Consider the following 21,783-nt stretch of genomic DNA (forward strand, 5'->3'; position numbering starts at 1 on the left):
TGTTTGTTTGTTTGTTTCGCTTTTGTTTTTGTTTTTCAAGACAGGGTTTTTCTGTGTAGTCTTGGCTGTCCTGGACTTGCTCTGTGGACCAGGCTGGCTTCAAACTCACAGAGATCTGCCTGTTTCCACCTCCTCAAGTGCTGGGATTATAGGCATGTGCCACTGCACCAGGCTCTAGTGACATTTCTTTTTGTCCAGCTTGGACTCTGCTGGATCTACTTTGACAGTCATTTGCTATGATATACACATTTGGGTAGGAGGTGTCAACTGTGTTGAAAATAGCACTTCCAGACACACCTAAGGAATCAACAGAAATTTATTTGTTGAGAGAGCACAACATTCATGACTAGAAGGAAGACAAGAAGGTGACAAGAGCAAGACTTCAGATGAACAGGCATGCATTTCCATTCAAGTTCTGTTGCTTTGGGAGTCCTATATTCTTAGCTCTAGGGAGGAGCACTCATTTCTACCTCACAGGTCTGTGGGCTTGGAGGAAGAAAACAGGGAATGTACCTAGCATAGAGCTCCGTGTACGGATGAGACTCACAAGCAGCACCCTCCCTTCCCTGTGCCTGACCATTCTGAGTATTTGGTAGCTCTTATGTCCACTGGGGAGGAAGTCGCCTCTAGGTAATTCTTTGCCCTTTTAGGTGTTTATAGGGGCAAAATGAGTACCCTTAACCAAAGATCTGGATTAAGAGTCAGGATTAAGGTAAGATGAGTCACTATGGTAACCATCCTCACACACTCTAAGATTGTTTGCTCTTATGAACTGCACACACTTGAGCCTGACTCTTCCTAATGTAATAAGTTTTCTTCTCTTTGCTATAAGATTTGTTAATGAGTCTCACACCTCAAGGCTGGGGAGATGGCTCTGGCAGTAAAGGGCTTACTGTGCAACCATCAGAACCTGACTTCGGACTCCTGACATCCGCATAAAAGTTGAACACAGAATGAGGAGACAAAGACAAGCAAATCTCTGGAGTTGGCTGGCCAGCCAGCCTGCTAGGATGGATGAATTCCAGGATCACCCTTGGAGGCTGATTAAGGAAGACCCAGCCCTTCAACCCCCAGCCTCCGCAAAAACATGCACATGTGCGTATACACATAATCATATCTGCACACAGTAATCACATGTTCATGTTCATGCACACAGGCCCATATACACACATACACACATGTAAATAAAGCAAAAAAAAAACTAAGGCTGATATTCATTTCGTGAGTGTACCCTTGTACTCCAGCACAAGTGTAGGGGCAATGTCTTTACCCATCTCACTGGCCATACCCTCTCTCTCCTCTTGAGCAATGCTCATCTCCGATATGTAATTACTGTCTTTTCTTTGAAACATATCTCATTGAGTGGACTACCTGTAGTCAGGAGTTCATGCTCCATCACTCTCTGGCCACTGTTATGAAAAAAGTAATGTACCATGACCTGCTTGTGTAGAGCTTGAAGGCCATGCAGTTTTACCTAGCAACAAAAGCTATGTGTGGTGGGCACTATCTTTATGCCTAGGATAAGTCTCATGGTGCTCTAGTATTGACAATGCTCCTAATCACAAAGTCCAAAACAGTTTTCCTGATTTCCCTTTTTGCCTAAGTTTTCTGGAGTGTTCTACTGAGATTGTGTGCTCTGATCTGCCTGTCTCCTTTATCTCCCCAAAGGCTGGTTTTGTGTGCTTGGTTTTTCTTCCCAACTCAGCTATCGCTTTGAAGCAGCAGCTTGTCCCTGGGCTTGACAATGCAGATCGAACATCTAAGGGGATCTTCATGCTGACAGCCTGTGTCTCAGAGGTGCTACCACTTATGTGTGTGTGTGAAACAGTATGGAGGGAGGAGATAATGCATCCCATGCAGGAAAGATGCCATTCCCCCTGGGCAGGAATCAGCAGTTACTATGCTAAGTGGAGACTCTTGGGGGCTTGTCTCACAGAACTCTTCCCCTGCCCCTCACTGCGGACTTTTTAAAGAATCTTTGGTGACTAGTGGCATTGTAGTCTAGAAGCACTGCAGTCTCTGGTGGTACCTCCTACCACATTGTCCAGTGTCGTCTCCCCCTTTCAGGCTCCCTTCAGTCCCATTGCAGGGAATGTCTAAACCTTGAGCTGACTTAAGTCAGTGGTTTTTTGACAGAGAGTTTTATTTTAAGCTTTATAATTTGGGTATTGAGAACTATATCTTTTTAAAATCATGTTCTCGTCAAAGAAAAACAGCGAACCCGAGTCAGTTAGGTCCTTGGGGTCAGGAAATAAAGAAAGGAGATTTCATCTTGGCAAACGAAGAGGACAAGAGAAGAAATTTCAGAACTTCCAGTTGTTTTTAACTTGGTAGATAGTAAGAGTGACTTCGCCCCTTGACCAGTTCCATGGCATTCCACACACATAGATGCTCACCACTCCAGGATCCAGCGCAGTTTCACCACAGGGAACCCCATCTGCCATTAGTTTACCCGTCCTTCCCATGACCACCCTGGGCCTTGGTAACTACCCACCTGCTCTGTGACTCTCTGCTGGTATCTTCTAGATCAGTGGCTCTCAACCTTCCTAATGCTGCAACCCTTTAATACAGCTCCACATGTGGCGGTGACCCCCAACCACAAAACTATTGTCATTGCTACTTCATAACCATAATTTTGCTACTGTGATGAATGGTAATAGAAAAATCATATATGCAGGATATCCACTATGTCACCCGTATGGGAATCGGGATCCACAGGTTGAGAAGCTCTATTCTAGAAAATTTTTAAAATGGATGCAAATGTGTTACTGGTGTTTTATATATTTTATTTATGTATATCATTAAAAGTACCAGATTTTATATTTTTCCTTTTTTTTTGAATTTTATTTTTTTTCTTATCAGTTACATTTTATTAACTCTGTATCCCAGCCGTGTCCCGATCCCTCATTCCCTCCCAGTCCCTCCCTCCCTCCCTCATCTCCACCGTGCGCCTTTCCAAGTCCACTGATAGGGGGGACCTCCTCCCCATTCATCTGATCCTGTTTTATCAGGTATCTTCAGGACTGGCTGCAAAGCCCTCCTCTGTGGCCTAACAGGACTGCTCCTCCCTTCGGGGGTGGGGAGACCAAAGAGCCAGTCATTGAGTTCCTGTTAGAAATAGTCCTTGTTCCCCTCACTTTGGGAAACCAATTGGTTACTGAGCTACCACAGGCTACATCTGAGGAGGTTCTAGGTTATATCCATACATGGTCTTTGGTTGAATGTCAGTCTCAGAAAAGACCCTGTGCCCAGATATATTTGGTCCTTGTGGAGCTCCTATCCTTTCCCTATCAGACTAACTCCCCTTCTTTCTTATGATTCCCCGTACTCTGCCAAAGGTTTGGTCATGAGTCTTTGCTTTGAAAACACTGCTAGTTAGAGTCTTTCAGATGCCTTCAGTAGACTCCTGTCATACGTTCAATGCACATCCCATCTGTCTTTCTAAACGAGGATTGATCATCTTACCCCATGTCCACTCTCTTGATTATCTTTTTTAGGTGTATAGATTTCATTATGTTTATCATATCTTATAGGTCTATACAAGTGAGTATATACTGTGCTTGTCTTTCTCCTTCTGGGATATTTCACTCAGAATGATCTTTTCTAGATCCCACCATTTGCCTGCAAATTTCATGATTTCCTCCTTTTTGATTGCTGAGTAGTATTCCATTGTGTAAAAATAGCACAATTTCTGTACACATTCTTCCATTGATGGACATCTGGGTTGTTTCCAGGTTCTGGCTATTAAAAATAAAGCTGCTATAAACATGGTTGAGCAAGTATCCCTTTTGTGTACTTGAGCAAACTTTGGGTATATACCTAGCAGTGGTATAGCTGGGTCTTGAGGATGCACTATTCCTAATTGTCTTAGAAAGCGCCAGATAGATTTCCAGAGTGGTTGTTCTAAAAAAAAAAGAAAGAAAGAAAGAAAGAAAGAAAGAAAGAAAGAAAGAAAGAAAGAAAGAAAACTTAACAGAAAGGGCTCTTTTAACCCATGTTGGAATCTCCTATTCCTGCTGTCCTTCCTTTTCTTAGGCCTCCAACTTTCCATTTCACGTTCTTTCCCTTCATTCTGAAAGTTTTTTGTTGGTTTGTTTGTTTGTTTTTGCTTTTAGTAGCACTTTGGGGCCACTGTGTGCTGGGTGCTGGGGGGAAGTGAGAACATGTTTAATTCACCTCCATTCTGAAGAATATTTTCCTGGATTTAGAGTTCTGGGTTGACAAATTTTCTTCTGCCCCACCCCCTGCAATGCTACACTTCTTTTTGCCTTCTGCCCTGGGGAAAAGCCCAGCCATTCAATGTTTCTCAAAAGGTAAGGCTTCATTTTTTCTTAGATTTTTTGCTTTACCTTTAAAAGTCGGGCATTTAGTGATACATTCTTTGTCTTCCTTCTGTTTGGATTTACTGAGAATGTTTATTTTTTTCAAATCCTTTTAATTCACGTATTTCTCCCCTATTGTAGAGCTCCAGGAATCTACATTCAGGTTTTGCTACTGTTTCCTGAGCCCCCAGCGTGCTGTATAACTTTTTCTTTATGTTGTTCAGATAGAATAGTTACGATGAGCTGCCTCCAAGATGACCTGCTTCTCTGTCATCACTATTTTACTAATGACTTGATTCTTTGATCCAGTGACATTTTTACTTTTAATTATCTTATCAGACAGGTCTAGGACCTCTATTTGATTCTTTTTAATCTTCTGTTTCTCTATTGAGACTTTCTAACCTTCCATTTGTTTCTATGGTATTTGTCTTTACAGCGTAGCATTTAGCTAACATTGTCTCTCTCTCTCTCTGGTTATACTTACTTTGTCATTTCAGTTGATTGTCTTCTCCCATGTAAAAGGAGACTGTTCTTCATGGGATGGAAAATTTTGGACTGTGTCCTAGACATGTGGAATATTGTACTGCATTATTTACTCACTGCTATATTACAAATTATTTCAAATCTCAACTGCCTGAAACAAAAACATTTATTGCCCCACAGTTTCTTTGGGGCGTAGATAAGTCTTCTCTTCAGGGTCCCTCAATGGTCCAAACAATCAGTGTGTTGGTCAAGGTCCCTAGTTTTAATCTGAGGGCTTGTTCTGGAAAGCTCCTTCAATGGCTGTTGGCATTCATTTCCTTATTTTTGAATAAGGTCTCCTGTGGCCTATGTCTGGAAGCCCTTCTCTGTTCTTCGTGATACAATCTTCCCTCAGGGGAAAACTCACTTTATCAAAGTGTTCATGTCAGGAAGAGCATACGTGAGAGTGGTGGTAAAGTGGGCACAGAGACAAACAGTGTGGAAGCACACTAGAAAGAGAGTTACTCCATTAACATGGCAGAAGTCACGACATTTTGTGACCTGATCAGGAAAGTCATATCAGCTTTATCACAGTCTATTTGTAAAAAGAAACCTTCCATTTAAAGGGAACAGATCTCACACGTTTGAAAGCTGGTGTGTGAGGCTCACGGCTGTCTTAGAAATGTGCCTACTGATAGAATCAACTCAAATATCAATCACCAGATGGTTGAATCAAATAGAACCCTAACCTGCCACTTTCTTTTTTTAATATGATTTTTATTAAATCTTTGAGAGTTTGATACGAAGTATTTTGATCATATTCATTCTACCATCTCTTCCCACATCTACAGCATCTGACCCTACTCATCCAACTATATGTCTTTTTTTAATTTTTTAAACCACTGAGGCCAATTTGTGTTGCCCACATACTCTTGGGCTTGTGGTCATCCACTGAAGTATGTTTGACCTAAAAGGGGCCACACCTTTAAAGAAAACTTTCTCTCCCACTAGCTATCGAGCTAAATTGCCAATAGCTTCTCAGCTAAGGGTGGGACTCTGTTCTCAGCTCCCAGCTCCACGGTGGAAGTTTGTGGGACTGAGCTTCTGTAGGTCTTGTGTGCGCTGTCACAATCACCATCCATTTACCTGTGCGACTGCCCTGCTGTGTCTGGAAAATACTGTTTCTCTGTGATCTTCCACTTCCTCTGGCCTCACTCTCTTTCTGCCCTCTCTTCTGAGATGATTCCTGGTCATTGGGAGGGTGGGGTTTAAATAGAATGTCTTCTTTAGGCCTGAGCTCCACAGTCTCTCATTCTCTGCATGATGGCCAGTTGTGGCTCTCTGTCACTCATCACCTACTACAAAAAGAAGCTTCTTTTGATGAGAGAATTGCACCAATCCGAGGGTATAACAAAGTCAGTGAGAGTCGTCTTAAGACTGTATTCATAGTATTAAAGTAGGGTAATAATGGTAGATTCACTCCTAGGGCCTATTGCCTGTTTAGCTATAGGTTCCTGGTCCTGATAATGGTGCCAGATAAGCGCTGCATCTTGTAAAGGGGGCCTTAAGTATGATCATAGAGTGGTTGGTTACTTTTATGCTATATATGCCATTATCACATAAGTGGACTCATCTTGCCATGCCAGTCAGTATTTCAGCTTGCAGGATTCACAGCTGGGTGAGACTGACAATTATGTTTCTCCTCTGGTAGTGTACACAGCACCTTCCAGGACTATGAAATCCATCCCATAAGGATAAAGCTTTCGGGTTAGCACCAGCTTGGTTTTTGCATGTTCTATGTCGCAGGAATGTGGTACCTTCAGCAACAGAGTTTCACTGCCAAGTTCTGGAGAATAACCAAGAACAAGGGCAAGAGTCTGTAATGTTTCCCCATTCTTGACCTAATTCCTAGGTTCGGTTCTGGTAAGAGGTTGGCTCCTGCAGGCTTCCATTGTTGTTGTTTTTAAGGGGAAAGTGAAGAATGATAGCAAATTTCCCCCTGTGCTTGTCCTCAGTCCCTGACCACTGCGATTCTCCTGAAGACCTCTCTGGGCCTGTGTTGATGTCTCTGTGTTGGATTTGTACTTCTGTTCAGAAAGCCAGGGGAACCATAGGGGATGCTCTTCAGTTTCTCCCATCTCATGCTGCTTTGGCTTCTGGGCTTCTTTCTCAATGTTGTTTTTTGTTATTTTGGTTTTCAGCTCTTACATGGATGGTCCATGCAGATTCTGCCTAGATGTATTCAGTTGGAGAGATGGATCTGCTCCTCATTCATTCATTCATTCATTCATTGTTTTTCCCTTAGGCTGCAGCTTAGGCTTGCCTCAACCTTGTTGGTAATTCTCCCACCACAGCCTCCTGATGCTAGTTACAGGTGTAGACCTACATTTAGCTTTATCTCACTTAGAATCTTAAAGCTTTTCTGACTGTACCTTGCCAGAAGGCTCCACCTAGCCCCTCCCATCTAGTCACCCCCTGACTCTAATAATAAGAGTGGAACCTTCACTGTGCATCAAAGACCATGTAGAAGATATGTCACATCTTCAAGGTGGTTAGAAGACAAAAAGGTTAGAACATAATTCCCATGTGAAACATGGCTCCTGAATTTCACTTGCACACTGTGTCCCAGCTAAGACAATAGATGAGAGACTTGAAGGGCTTTGTGTTCTTGAAAAGATACTTGGGCTTGTGAACCTGAAACACACCCCTTTCTTGCTCTGGGAGTGAGGCCGAGGGCATGGGAAGAGCCCGGTTTTCAAGCACAGGTCTGTAGTTTTCGAGAGAACAGAAAGCACAAAAGCATAACAGCGCGCAGGATGGGTCTGAGCTGAAGACTGATTGATGCGACATCTGAAAATAATCAAGTGTCTTGTTTTCAACCTGCAAATGACTTTGGGAATGTTTGGAAAAAAGATCTCCACTTAAGGAAAAAAAATAAGAAAAATTGAAATGGAGAGCACTGGAAAGAACAAAGATAGGAGATTCTAAGAGTGCTTTGGGATGTTAATGGCACTTACATTTGTTAAATGAATCTCTCTAAAAATCTGGAAGTGGCCTAATAACTTAAAATCTCCTCAAACAGCACATGTCCCCAAACCTGATGGCCACTAAGTTCAATTGCTTATTGTGCCTTCTAAAGACATGGAGTTGTGTCATGACAGACAGAGCTCTGGGCTTTAAATTATCAAACACCTTTATATATAAACACACACACACACACACACACACACACACATGCACACACACATATATGTATGCCTGCAAGGCCTTGCATTTGGAAAGAAACCAGGGTATAGGCTAACCTCGGAGAATCAAAATTTATTGAATATTTTAGATAAAAGAAGAGCGATGGTGTCAACGAAGAAAAGAAGAAAGGAAGTGAATATCATACAAGGAAGAGCCGAACCAAGGCTGTGAACGGCATGACAGTTCCAGAGTTGGAAGCTGCTGGCCAAGGTAAGACAGACCGGAGCAGGTTGGTGAGAACACTGACAGACACCACCAAACCTGGCTCAAGAAACAGGAGAGGGGCGGGGAAGCCTGCCTCTGGCCTGGGTGGCTGAGGGGTAGCAGGGCTTTGCTGTAGCACTCGGGGGTGACAGGCAGGTGATTGTGAATTTCTGGCTTCTGACCATGCATTTGAGGTTTGGCTTTGTTTTGTTTTTACCTTGTCTTAATCACCTCCTCTTTTTCTCCCTGGGGTTGAATGGTTTCTAGTTGCATCTTAAGCAGCATGCCACCTGCCCATCAGGCAGCACATGGCTTCTTAGATTGTGGCACTTAGGTCACCACTAGTTCCTTGGAAGGACATGCCCTGCCTATTCCCTTGTAGGTTGAAACACAGCAGTGCAAGTCCAGGGCACATGCCAGACCTCCATCCAAATGGCATTTGCAAACAGCAGCTCAGCAAAATGCTTGGGAAGTTCCCATGCACTGGCATTGCCAGGTTTGGGGTCAGCATGCTAAAGCTGGGGCTCATTATGTTCCTACCATGCCAACTTGGGTGCAATTAGCCTAACTTGGTCATTTCCTGAGGCCATATGTTGATCTTTAGGGGAGGGAAGGCTTCATACGCCTAATGGCTCTGAGCTCTGCCTGGCATGGCCCAGCTTTCAGAGCATTTCTGCCAGTGAGAAAAAGTAAAGTGGAGCAGGGAGCCTGGACAGCAGCGGGAAACTTAGAACAGGCTTGGGCACTTGTAGAGCTGTGCTTTTTGCTTCTTTTCTTCCCAAGGAAGCCTTCAGATGAAGGTCAAGGCAGCACCACTGTGTGCAAGGCTGACTCCCCCGCCTCTGCCCTCCCACACAAATAAAATCAATGGAAGGACCTAGAACACCATAAGTTATGTTTCTGGGCTGTGTAGCCTGTATTCCCATTGGAGACCTATCAATGTGAACTAGCACTGTTGGGAAATCTCTCCAGGACCCCTCCTAATCAATACCTCTGTTCATTATACATCTCTGATGAATATGGGTAATGATTGGGTGTCCACGAATCAGGTGACTAAAAATAACTGTGCCTTACTGAGGATCGATAGCCATTCCCCCCAGTATCACTTCAGGCAATTCAATATTCTCAGCAGCCCCTCCCAAGTCTGGTCACTGTGGTCCTTTCTCGTCCCCACCGATAGATCAGCTTCGTCCTCAGCGCCTTTATTAAATTAGTAGCACTTAATCTAGTATCTATTGCCAATGGACACAGAGCCAGTCCTGCAGGCTTCAGGACAGCACCTGGCCACACCCCAGGCTGTTTTGATAAGCTTTGTGCCAGGACCCGTCTTTATGGTGCCTTTTCACTAAACGGGAGTTGTCTCATCCTTTAATACTATTTACAATGACTTTTTTTTTTCTTAAGGAGAAAGAGCTGTGTGAGGGAGAATTCTTGCCAATTACAGGCGTGTTGTGACAGATGAAGAGATCATAATTATGCCTGGATTCCCTGCAGGAGTGCATTAACACGTCAGTGACATTCATAACCACGTGTCTCAGAGGTGGCTGCTTTCCCCCAAATCACTTAACCTTTCGTTTCTTTGCCTTTACCCCAAATATGTCTCTAAGTGCTTGGAAAACAAGGGAAGAAGCCCCACCAAAGGTTGGAGGCTGGCATGCTCAATGCCGTGGGAGGCACCACTGGTCACGCATGTCTGCAGCTGGGCAGCTACGGGGCCTGGCCATGAGCAGCTGCCCAGAGGTTTGGGCCAGTGGGTTGTTGTAGTGTGGGGGGGCTATAGTCTTGTATATAGGCCAGAGAAACAGGGGAGGTAAGCAATGTGGCTCTGGGTACAGATAGCAGAGGATGCCAAGTTGGAGGGTCTCAGTAGGCAGCTTTAAATATGATTGGCTTAAGAGGAGGGGAATGATTAAACTCTGAGGGGTCAAAAACACCTTCTATATGCTTCTTCTCCGCCTGTCCCACAGTAGTGTGATAGGAGAATGAATGCCACTGAATATGACATATTTCCTTCTGATCATTTCATTTCTAACAAGCACAATCCACAGAAGGGGCGGGGGGGGGAGACCCTGGCAAGAGACTATAAACAGAAAGGCAGCATTTAGCATGAGAAAATGTATAGCCAGCATTCCAGCAGTCTATACACTAGAGGGCCAGGGAGGGATGGAAATGCATGTGCAGGAAGCTATGGCCGGAAGACCAAAGTTTTTCCTTTTGACTTCCTCACCTCAAAGGCTTCTTGGGGAAAGCCTTTCTAGAAAGACTTAAAAGAGGCACCCCAAAGAGAGAGCTGTGCTAAGGAACATTCTGGGGTGGTGTCTGCCTGGCCCTGTTGGTGCTAGCTTCAGAATCCGAGCAGATGAGGCAGCCTCCCGGGAAGTCGGCCTGCTTATGACTCTGAGCTCCAGTCCTCACAGGAGACTGGCTCTACGTTAGTCAAGAGCAACACGAGAATAGGGTGAGAGGCACTGTGCGGCACAGGCAGAGCTGCGAAAGCGTCCTCGGGAGTTTTCTGAGGACTCTTCAAGTCAAAAGGCCGTAAGCTTTCAGTGACTGATAAATTTTTAATATAAAAATTGTACAAGAATTTTGATACAAATTACAAGAGGTATTTGGACAAAATATGAATAAAATTCCATTTACATCCCCAAACCCTTATGCATTTTATGCAAAAGACATACTGTAGACAGTTATAGTACAGAAAATACAACGAAGGAAATAGTAAATAAACAATTTCAATTACCTTAGACTACTAATAAAAACAAACCACAAATTGAAACAAAAAACAAAACCCTTGATTAAAATACATACAGTATTCATGAAGCTACGGACGTCACAATCATTAGGTAGGGGATGAAGCTGTCCCATCTTGGCGCAGTTGCCTTTCCTGATACAGATTTTGGTTCTGCAGGCATGGTGGAAGAAACTTTGATGCAAATGAGAATAGAAACAAAAAAAAAAAGACCAAACCCCTGAACTCTAGGTCAGAGGGGGGACATATCTGCTTAAAAATTCTTTCTCTCAAGATACTTCAAGTTCCTTTATCCATTTTCAGCGTGGAATATAAAAGCTGAGTCCAGCGCTTTTGTCATTAAGAGATACACCAGAGGGTTGAGTAGGGGAAATAGTTCCGTGTTGTCTTAGCCCAGGGAGGGGCCTCGCCACGTCCCCCAGACCCAAGTCTTGCCCAGTTTCTCAATCCCCCTTGCTTCTCTGACCCACACTAAGCTCTCCCACAGCAGTTAAGACTGGCTCTGGTGGGGTGAGGGTAGTTTCCGCTGCATGACAGGAGAACCAACGTTTGCACAGGAAAGCGAGTGCACTGAAGACTGAGTCCTAGTCCTATCGTGTTAATACATAATACTGGAACATCTCGTTTGCTTAATTCACGTTATGTAAACCTGGGCAGGGTAGGACACACACACGTATCCAAAGTGATCAAAACCAGGACAAGAGAGGAAGTGTTCTAACCGGTTGCCCCAGAAAAGATTTATTTGGGGGGGGGGGGAGGGATAACATCGGGAGGGCAAAGGGCAAGAGGGAGAGTAGTTGAAAAGCCAGAGGAGATCAAGACAGGCAATGAGAGGAATGAATGACTCTGTACAAAGACATGCAAAAATGTTCGAGAACAGTATGAGATTGAAAAGAATAAACAGTCAGTCTTGGTCTATACATCTCAAGTGAACCTATTAATTCAGCACATTGGCTGGGAGTTCAAGAGCATCGTGCCTTGTGTGAATCAGCGCTGACACAAGCTACTGCACTGATTCGGGAGTGGGTAGGGGGATGCCTTGTCTCCTAACAAGGAAGCGGCAGGAAAAAGTTAGTGCCCACAAAGATGGTGCCAGGTCAGGTCACCTTGCAGGGTGGGTGAGGGAATGCTAGGGCTGGAGGAGTCTTCACCTTCTTGAAAACCTTTCTGAAGCCAGTGGAGTAGAGCTCTCTCCCACTCCCGAGGGCCCCAGAGCATCCTCTCACCCCTGCATTCCATAACAGAAGTGGGCAGAGCCGGTTAATAATTGATGCCTTTGCCATCTGAGCGGTGTATTTAGTCAGCATCACATTTGGCAACAGGAAGCCTTATAAAACCTTGGTCTAGCACTTAGATTCTCTCTATCTTGAAGAAATATACTTTTATACTATCTACGTCTCTCCATTTTTGTCAAAATACCATTTTCTGCTCTTCCTTCCCTTCGATGATTCTCAGCTAAAGAAAGCATTACGACTATAGAATGTCCTCATGTATCCCCGTTACTTACAGCTCAGGGGACAAAGCTAGTTATTAACTAGCAGAATTTGTGCAATTTTGGCAACTGAGTTCTTAATTACAATTTCTTAACATGTTTGGTAACTGCTTATTATAAATACACACGAGGGAACTTAAAAAAAAATAAAAATCAAGTCAACAAACTGCCTTTAACTGCCATTACTCAGACCCAAAGTCCTTTTTCAAAGTGCTTTTCTTCTCAGTCCCCAGACTGGCTCATGAAGTGACTAAGCACAGCCCTGTCAACATAGACCTGATGCTACCTGTTCCAAAAACTGCTGACGTCCTCTCCTTGCAAAAAGTCTACCACGAAGACGCGGCCTCCGTGTGTTACATTACTTCTCAAAGGAGGGTCTGCCGTGGGAGTTGGGAGTAAGCATGGCGTCCCCCAGCTCCTCTGTGATGCTGTGCAAATGCAGCCTGCATTTCATTCACTCACTAAGTAGCCACGCTGAACCGCCTTCTAAGCAGTCCTGTGTTCAGAAATCACCAATGTGACACAGCATTTGGGTTCAAGGTATTCCGGAGCCTAACATTTTCACTGTACTTCCTTCACACCTTTGCTCTTCGCTTTTGTAAAGCTTGGGCCTCTCCAAATTTTCCAAAATGGACAATTTACCTATCACATGTAAGATCTTCATTTTTTTTTTTATGGCAAATGTTGAAAGAATTGAGTCTTATTTTATTCTGATTGTCAGCTCAGTTTGGTAAACAAAGGTTAATCCATCTTGTTAAATACGGATTTGGAGTCTGTTATTGAGAGATATCTGTATATGTTTAGAAAGTGGTTTGGTGCCAGAGATTTAAACATCCCTGGTGTTTTTCAGCCACCATTCATATGCAGTTTGTTTACAACACACACTTTTGACCAGAAAGAAAAGTATTTTAACCCTTTCCTCCCAGAATACTGGCAACCTACTCCTGCTGATGCCACTGATTTGCAGGGGAATTTTCTCTGACTGCAGGGCCACACCCAACGCTCCCCAAATGGATGGGCACTGGATTGAATTCCTGTTTCAAAGAAACAGAAGAGTCAAACAGGAACTCTCTATTGACCTTTTATGTAAGAAGTCACCTGTCCGCTTACTAGCCGGGGGAGCGGAGGATCGATCTCCAGTTTCCTAAACACACAGTAGGCATACATTGTGCTTCTGTGTTGGAGAAAAGACAGAGAGAGGCGGGGGTTAGAGGGGATGGCAGGAGACAGGAGAGACAGAGGAGGCAGGCAGACTGAGAATGAGTGTGTAGAGCAGGGAACTGGTGGGAAAGCCTAGCCCTCTACTCAATTTCCCCTTCACCAGGGATAAACAGGCAATTACGCATCCTTTTATATTTGATGGCCAAGTGCTGAACTGGAAAGCACACTATTAGTTTGTGTCCCTCCAGGGCCAGGGCAATAAGTAGCCAGGAGAGCTGGGGCAGGAGAAGAGAGGGTGTTGTCTGCTGTTAGTGTGACAGTCTTGTCAGCAGCGTTCACATTACTGGAAGGTAATAAAGTGACAAGTAAGTTATTAGAAAGATATGAGGTGAAATTGAACTGAAGCTTCTTGCTGCTAAGGCCTGGCTTTTGCCTTTCCTGTCTGTAATGGTCCACTATTTGTTACAAACTGAGCCTTGTCCTGAACCCTATATAATTTCTTTCCTGCAGTAAAGGTCAAATGAATTTACAAGAACACTTTGAAAAAGAATAAAGATTGCTTTATGGCAACTACAGTGTGTTGCTTCAAATATATGTTTTATATATACATGTCTATATTTAATTATCATGAACAATAACAATGACTCCATTTAGTATTCCTGTAAAAATGTCTGACTTTTTAAGCCCTGTTATTAAGCATTTGCAATTAAAAAAAATAAGTGTCCAAAAGATAGTATCTATCATCCAATTATTTCAGAAGGACCATAAAAATAATTTTGTGTAAATTGTGAGAAGACAGAGGATAAAAGGATGCAAGGAGGGCTTCATGTGTGGACAAGAACATGGAGGATGAGCCACTGGTCAGCTGTTAGTGGGAACAACATAACATAATGATAGTGAAGTCTCTGCAAGGGCAGGAAGGGTGGACAGGAGTCTAGGACACGTCAGATATACTTTAACATTGACAGGAGCAAGAGTGTTCAAATTCTGAGGAAAAAAAAAGTGAAACCAGTGACCTTTGCGTGTCAGCTTCCATTCTGATCTCAAAACCCTGAGGACACGGTTCCATGATGACAACTTCCTAGGATGCTGCAGTGTGCACACGCAGACCACTCGCTTCGACCCCACTCATCACCATTCCAACAAGTAGGTTTCACCATTGGTCTTTTAACCTAGGCTGCATCTTTGTGGTCCCAAGGAACCCTGGCCATTGCTTCCTACTCAGAAAGAAAAGAAGAGCAACCCGCAAACTCACACTTGTCCTTTCTGGCTATCCAGACCCAGAAGGAACTTTTTAAGATATCTTAAGTCTGGCCACAGGGAACAGCGGGAACTGACTTAGATTTCTCTGCTGGACAAACAGTTGTAATGCATTAACTTTTTCATTTCCAGGTACACTCCAGGCAGGGCCAGACCCTGTCCTCTAGATACTTCTTCTACAAGGACTGCAGCCCCTCCAGTGTGTTTGCTTGTTTGGTTTTGGGTTTTGTTTTTTGGGTTTTTTGTTGTTGTTGTTTGTTTTTTGGCACCAGTCTTTTCTTGTCCTCCTTGCTCAGTTAGATCCTTCCTGCTAAAAACAAAGACTGAAAGGGAAGGAACAAAATCCACTCATTTAAATATTTCTAGTTTGGGGAAGGGCAAAGTAATTAAAATTGCCGTAATTTTAAAAAACTCTAGAGAACAGGGTGTGGTCACAGGACGGAAGCCTGCCTCTCTCCTGGGTGTCTTGTTCTTTTACAAGAGCATATGCTACATGCCTTAGGACAGATGTATTCTGTTTACTGTCATTCAGCTGGCAGACGTGATGCAGTCAAGAGCTGCTCAGGTATGCTGTGCCCATCCCAGTCTGATTATTGGCTTGTCTACGTTTGAATCGCCAAGGGCCCTTATTCTCATCTATCTGCCTGGCATGCATCTATGGAGTACACAGACGAAGAGGAGGGAAATGCTATTTTATTAGGTGGCATGAATGATTTCTCCTGAGTCCAATGAGGGCACGCTTCTCAGCTAGTCCATTCTTCATAGATTCAGACCTTTTCTTTCCCAACAATGTGTACACTTATGGGCTACAACTGGTGAAATGCCTTCCTCCTTTTACTGGAAAGCCTGACTAGAGAAGTCACGTGACACTGCTATGCTAACACTGGTTTCTAAAAAGATGTTAGTCATGTTGAGAAGGAAAGTGTTTATACACTCAAATCTTAAGAAAGGATCACGCTGACCAGGGCAGCTGCACTAAGACTGGGGATGAGCTATGTGAAGCTGGTTTATTTAAATACAATTACTAGCAGAACAAGAATGTCAGGCGCTTTCACCACATTTTCAAAGCCAAATTACTTATTATCTCTTTCCTTGCTCTCTTTCTCCCCCCTCCACAGCATGCAGACACTCCCCAAAGTGGACCCAGCCTTTCTAATATTTACAAAAACATAAAATGATCGAAACTGTATACTTCCACATCAGCTGAAGAGCATGCACAACTAGTACTGCCTAACTCTGTATCAGTGACAAAGCCTGGGCGAAAATCAAATCAAATGGGAGAAAGCTACCCGAATGAAAATGTACGTTCCTATGAATTTTCAGCCGGAAAGAGATGGATGTAGCTCGAAACTGCTTAGGGAAAGGAAACTCTTATCAACAAATAAACAAGTAGGAATGGGCAGAGGTGAAGAGCTTGGCTGGTCTCTTCATCCTATCCTCTGCACGTAGTGAGCCTTGGAGCTGCTGTCCTCGGGAGAAATATTAGTTTAGTCACAGCGCTGCACCCACGCAGACCCAAGAATAAGCCGTACTCTGGGAGCATAATCGGACGTCTCACAATTTAGCATTTCATGTGCTGCATCCACTTACTTCTCCTGTCCCTTATACGCAGACAGACTTTATACTGGGTCAGCATAACAACTGGGCATGTGAGGCACAAAAGTAGTAGCTAATAAGGGCATACTCAGAAAGTGCCATCTGCCCAGGTTCTAGCGTCATTTCTGACTAACAGGTGTACACATTCACACTTCCTAGCAAAGGAAACTACTTCTATAATCTAGTTACTTCTGTACCTTTTCTATCTGGCCACAGACATTAGCCAGGTGTATGGCCAGTGACAAATGCTTGTCCTGAGCCTGGTTTGCTGGCTGATGTGACCTTCTGACAGCTAGGTGATTCACTCAAGAGGACCATTGGACATTTTACCAGACAGTCAATTAAACAGACTAAAACACTGGTTTTTGTAGAGATGAATTCTCACAGCTCTAAGAATGTAACACTTGGAAGTTGCTCAAACACAGATGCATATTAGTGTTCACAAAACAAGGTGTAGTTTAGTCTACACACACTCGACAAGACGGTTTCCATGATTTCTGTTGAGACTGTAACAATGTGTTTCAGCCCTTTCAATCCAGCGCTTGGTAACAGGCAAGAACGCATTATAGAGAATGCTAAAGGACCAGATGTTTGCAAACAAATGTTCATTCTTCTAGTTCAATCTTTCACAAACATACTGTACAGAGTCTTGTATGTTATAAAACAAAGAAACACATCTGTTTGTTCAGTTTAACACAACATCAAAATAAAGCAAGTAAGCTTTAGGAAAATCAAAGGTACAAGGAAACAGAAACAGTTCTTACTAATTCCTCAGCTTTTTACCGTAAACATTTGTCATTTAACAGACGTTGTGTGTGATACTTTTGTACTGCAAATGCTTCTGGACTTTCCTCAAGGTGGAATAAATGAAGAAGCAAGTAGATCCCATGGCGTCTTCAGAAGGAGACAAAGATAAAGTTTTAGGAACACCTAGCTCATCTCTAATAGTCTACTGTTCTAAAAAACAAACAACAACAAAAAATCTGGAACCCCCAATGAATGATGCTTAATTTTGGAAAAAAAATAAATACTGTGAGGTACAATAAGTCGCACAGGAATAATAACAGAAACAAATCAACAGTTTCCTTTGGCAAATTTAACGCAAGTGAATGCTGATGTGAGCACAGAAAAAAAATTGCAAAACATGAAAAACAGAAATGATATGAAAAATTGAAACAAAAAGCATTTCTAAGCTTTAGACTGATGGGAGAAATGTTTGAGGCCATTAAATGCAGAAAAGAAATACATTCTCTTTCTATTATGTAGTTTGAGAAAGTACTAGTATTTACCCCACCCTTCCCCAAAGAAAACAATCTGATAAAGCCCACTCTGCAAGCACACCCCAGCAGTTCGGGCTGCGGACAAAGTCGAGTAAATATCATCATTTAGTCAGTCTGCTGTCGTAGCCCAGGCTGCCAGTGTGGTTAACCAGCTCAGGCAACATGTGTAAACATCAGAAACAAAACAAAACAAAAAGGTTTGGAGCAGTCTCCCTCCCCAGCCCCCTTGCTCTCTCAACTGCTTGGTTCCAGGCTTGCTTTCATGTCTCTCTGACATGGGGAAACACAAAACACTACACAGTAAGATCCTGTCTGCCCCTCTCCTGCCGCTTGGAGAAGAGTGCTGCTCAATTCAAGTTCAATGTGTTTTCAGAGCTTCCAAGAACAGCTGCTGTGAAGCGGCTTTTGATTTTGTCTATTAAGCAGGCCTGACTTCAGTGCTACTGCAGAATTTTCGACAAATGAGACAGCCACATAACAGACGAACCCAGCTTAGGCTTTTTCTTTCTTTTTAAGGGATAAGGGTTAGGGCCTTAGACGGGAGTGCTCAGCTCTCTTACTGTATCTAGCTTTGTTCCTGTAGTGAGCAATTTGGGCTATTGTATCCCGAGATGTTACCCTGCCTCTACAGAAGAAATGCTTCGGCTGTTTCACACCACATTATTTTGTTTTCCTTTTATGTAATTTAACATGTACAGAGGAAGGATACAATGTTGACTCTAATAACATTCTGCACTCCAAAGAATCACCCAAGTTTTTTGTTGTTGTTGTTGTGGTAGTGGTGGTGGTTTTCTGGTGGCCAAAAAGTTAGCCTGTGGTTATGTTGAATGACTAACTGTATTTTCTTTTCTGAAAACTTGTGCAAAGTTGGCACTTTTGTGTTAACACTAATACTTTTTGTTTGGCATTTGTGCCCTTTACTGATCAGACCATTTTTATACAAGCGGGTTGTTTTTTTTTGTTTTTGTTTTTGTTTTTTAAAAAGATACTTATTGAAGTATGGTGGTAGTTTAAGGATAAAAAGAAGCATGGATATTACACATCCCCACGTAGTGTATGAAAAAGTGCATGACTGGACTTATGTACTAGTACAGGACATTGTAAAAAATCAGATCTGTGCTGTGAAGCATGCCAGCACATCTTTATCACTATATCTAACAGGTAGTAAAAACAAGACCATGTTTTTTTTTTTTGTTTTTTTTTTTAAAGAAAATGTGCGTTAATGCTAACAAAAATGAATAGAACTAGCCAGCAAACTATTTATTTCCTGCATACCTAACAGCTGGATGTAACTGTCAAAATTAAAGAAGAGTTAAACAACCATCAATACAATTGTTTTACATCATAGGCCTCGAAAGGCTAAATATTTACAGGTGAATCTGCCATGCTTTAATTAAAGATTCTCTCAAAACCTTAATGTTCACAAAAGACAACTATAAGAAGTTCTTTTTGTTTCTTTTCTCTTCCCCCCCTTTTATTTATTCATTTATTTTTTTTGCAGGCAACAGTCATAGGTACAACAAAATGTCCTTTTGGAGACGATCAAGAATTATTTTATCAAAATTGGGGCTAGTTGCACGCTGTGTGTGTGTATACATGTGTGTATGTGTTTGCATGTGTGCATATGTGTGTACGTGTGTATGTAGGTGTATGTGTGTGTTGAAAGGGGTACTCTATTTTCACCCCAAGTAAAAGATCCACCCTCTCCCAAAACTATAAAGGAAAAAGAAAAAAAAATTTCAAAAGCACCTAGTATTTATCATTTTTATCTAAAGAAAAAAAAATGTGTGTGCACAAGTGTAGACACAGAGGCATACATATGTACACACACACGTATGTGCCCCACTGTGGGAGCACGCACTGGCTATGGCGGTTCGAACATGTAGGCCGTCTGGTGAGAGCTGGCATCTGTGGGGTCCGTTCTGGGACTAATCTATGGAAGTAAAGGGAGTGTTTTTGTGGAGGTTGGGGTTCTGGCTGTGCCGATTCCGGCTCCGCACGGAGGAAAACATCATGCTGCAGCCCGGGACTTTGCATCTGTGCATCTCCCGCAGATGCACGGTCTTGTAGTGGACCCTCAGGGTCCCCTTGTTGCTGTACATTTTGCGGCAGATGTTGCACATGACCCCGCCATTGCTCCCAGACAAGCTGCCGAGCATCAGCGATCCTGAAACTTCAGCCCCTAGACTGCCAGGGAGGGTGGGGGCCTCGGCCTTGTGTGCAGACTCCCCGCTGTCACTCGCCCCGTCAATGTCGTCGAGAAGGATCCCCTCATCGCTGCCCGCATCTGATTCTCTGGAGGAATGGACGCTGCTGCTGGACTGGAGGCTGGAGGTGGTGCTCAGGTCAAGGACCATGTAGTCCTCCGCCATGCCTCTCCCATACCCATTCAGGTGGGAGTCTTCTGTCCCTGCGGGAGAGGAGGCGTCTTCCCTGACATCAAGCCCCAGAGGGTGCTGGGCACCATAGATCTTCATCAAAAATTCATCCCGGAGGTCCTTGCTAAGGGAGGGCTGCGATGAGTCCAGGCCCATGTCATCGAGTTCTTTGGTCAACAGTTTACGATGCAGGTTTATGTTGGCACTGTGTCTAGGAAAACAAGAGGGAAGGGGGGAGGTGCAGAGGGAGTGGGGAGGGGCGAGAAAAAGCGGAGCATTTTAAAATTGATTCAACTTTCATTAAGCACCAAATAAGCACATTCATTGCTAATTACACCACTATAAGAGCAAGCATTCCCCTCATCCTCAGGACCTGGGAGTGAGTGCAGGTGGGAGGTGTAAAAAGGGGACTTTCCATTAACTACTTTTTATGAATAAGCTCTTCAAGGGCAGGATGAATGCAAACCCGGGCACTCTGTTCTCAATGGCTGTTCCGTTAGTGCATCAGCCACAGAGGACCTCGGAGCAGACATCTTACACGTTAAATAAGTACAGGATAATACATATGAAACAGAGTAAAAGAATGGAAACTCTGCTGGACTAAACGAAATAGTCTAAATTTACTGAAAATCAGAAAATGACAGCAAATAAATCTTTTCTAGTGCAGCAGATACTGTGTAAAAAGATTTGTGTTTTTAAAAAGTAAACGGTCTTCATAATTTAGGTTTAACTTTAAAAATATCTTTCTCCTTACTCTCCTATATTTCATGTTTTAAGCTTAAAAAAGAAAAACAGTCTCAGCAAATCAGTGACTTCAAATAGTGAAAAGCCTGTTTTTGTAACACAAATCTTTTCTCGAATCTGTCTGGAATCCCAGTCAAATCTAATAGCAAAATACATTTTAGTATTCAACTGTTTTCATCAAATAATGCTACTTCAATTTAATTTTTTAAAACATAAGCTGACAATTATCTAAAAAGTACAATCTCTACCTCCCCCTACAAAAAAAAAATTATTTTTTTCAAAAGGATAAAATTAAAGCAAAGTTAAAAAAAAAATCAAGCCCAAAATGACATAGAGTCTGTTTCCTTCACAAATAAAACCCCTACTTTGACAAGCAAAACTCACTGAGAGCTTTGCTTGTGTTACAAAGGGTGAGATCCCTTTCCAGAGCACTGACAGGAACCAGGCTTACAAAGTCCATGTTCCTGGTTATCTGAAAACATTGCCTTTGTATTTACATCCCCCCCACTGACTTTTAAAGCGCCCTTGGGCATATACCTCTCTCCACCTTCAAAGGCTCACAAGTTTGCCAGGTACCTAAATTGAAAGCCACCCTCCAAAAAAATAAAGTGATAAAGAAACAGGGAAATACAACTTCCCAGCAGAGGAAGCTGGGCATCTTAGAGACATTAACTGTGGTAATAGAGATGAACTAAACGGCCAGCATTAAGTTCATGAGACCTGCATATGATCAGAAGTTACTTCAATTGGGAACAAGCATGGCTGACATTTCCTGGAGATGTGTGAGAGGTATGTGCCTTCAGGACAGGAAAGGAGGGAGAGGCTTCCCCCCCTTTCCACACAAGACAATCAGCACTCTGGGTTGAGGGGCAGAGGGTAGCAGCCC

At 43.1% G+C, this 21,783-nt stretch overlaps 1 protein-coding gene across 3 annotated transcripts in view; it reads right to left on the reverse strand.

Moving 5' to 3' along the window:
• Positions 1-10,784: 10,784 nt before the first annotated feature.
• Positions 10,785-21,783, reverse strand: part of Bnc2 (basonuclin zinc finger protein 2) — a 413,864-nt gene continuing 402,865 nt past the window's right edge. For 2 of the 3 annotated variants that reach the window (XM_060365798.1, XM_060365797.1), the window contains one exon: positions 10,785-20,364. In XM_060365798.1, the coding sequence (XP_060221781.1) occupies positions 19,704-20,364 (661 nt within the window). In that variant the 3' untranslated portion in view covers positions 10,785-19,703. The remainder of the gene's footprint in view (positions 20,365-21,783) is intronic. The other variant, XM_060365799.1, reaches the window with a different exon arrangement.

This window comes from Meriones unguiculatus, chromosome 12 (genome assembly GCF_030254825.1).
Source record: "Meriones unguiculatus strain TT.TT164.6M chromosome 12, Bangor_MerUng_6.1, whole genome shotgun sequence".
NCBI lineage: Eukaryota > Metazoa > Chordata > Mammalia > Rodentia > Muridae > Meriones > Meriones unguiculatus.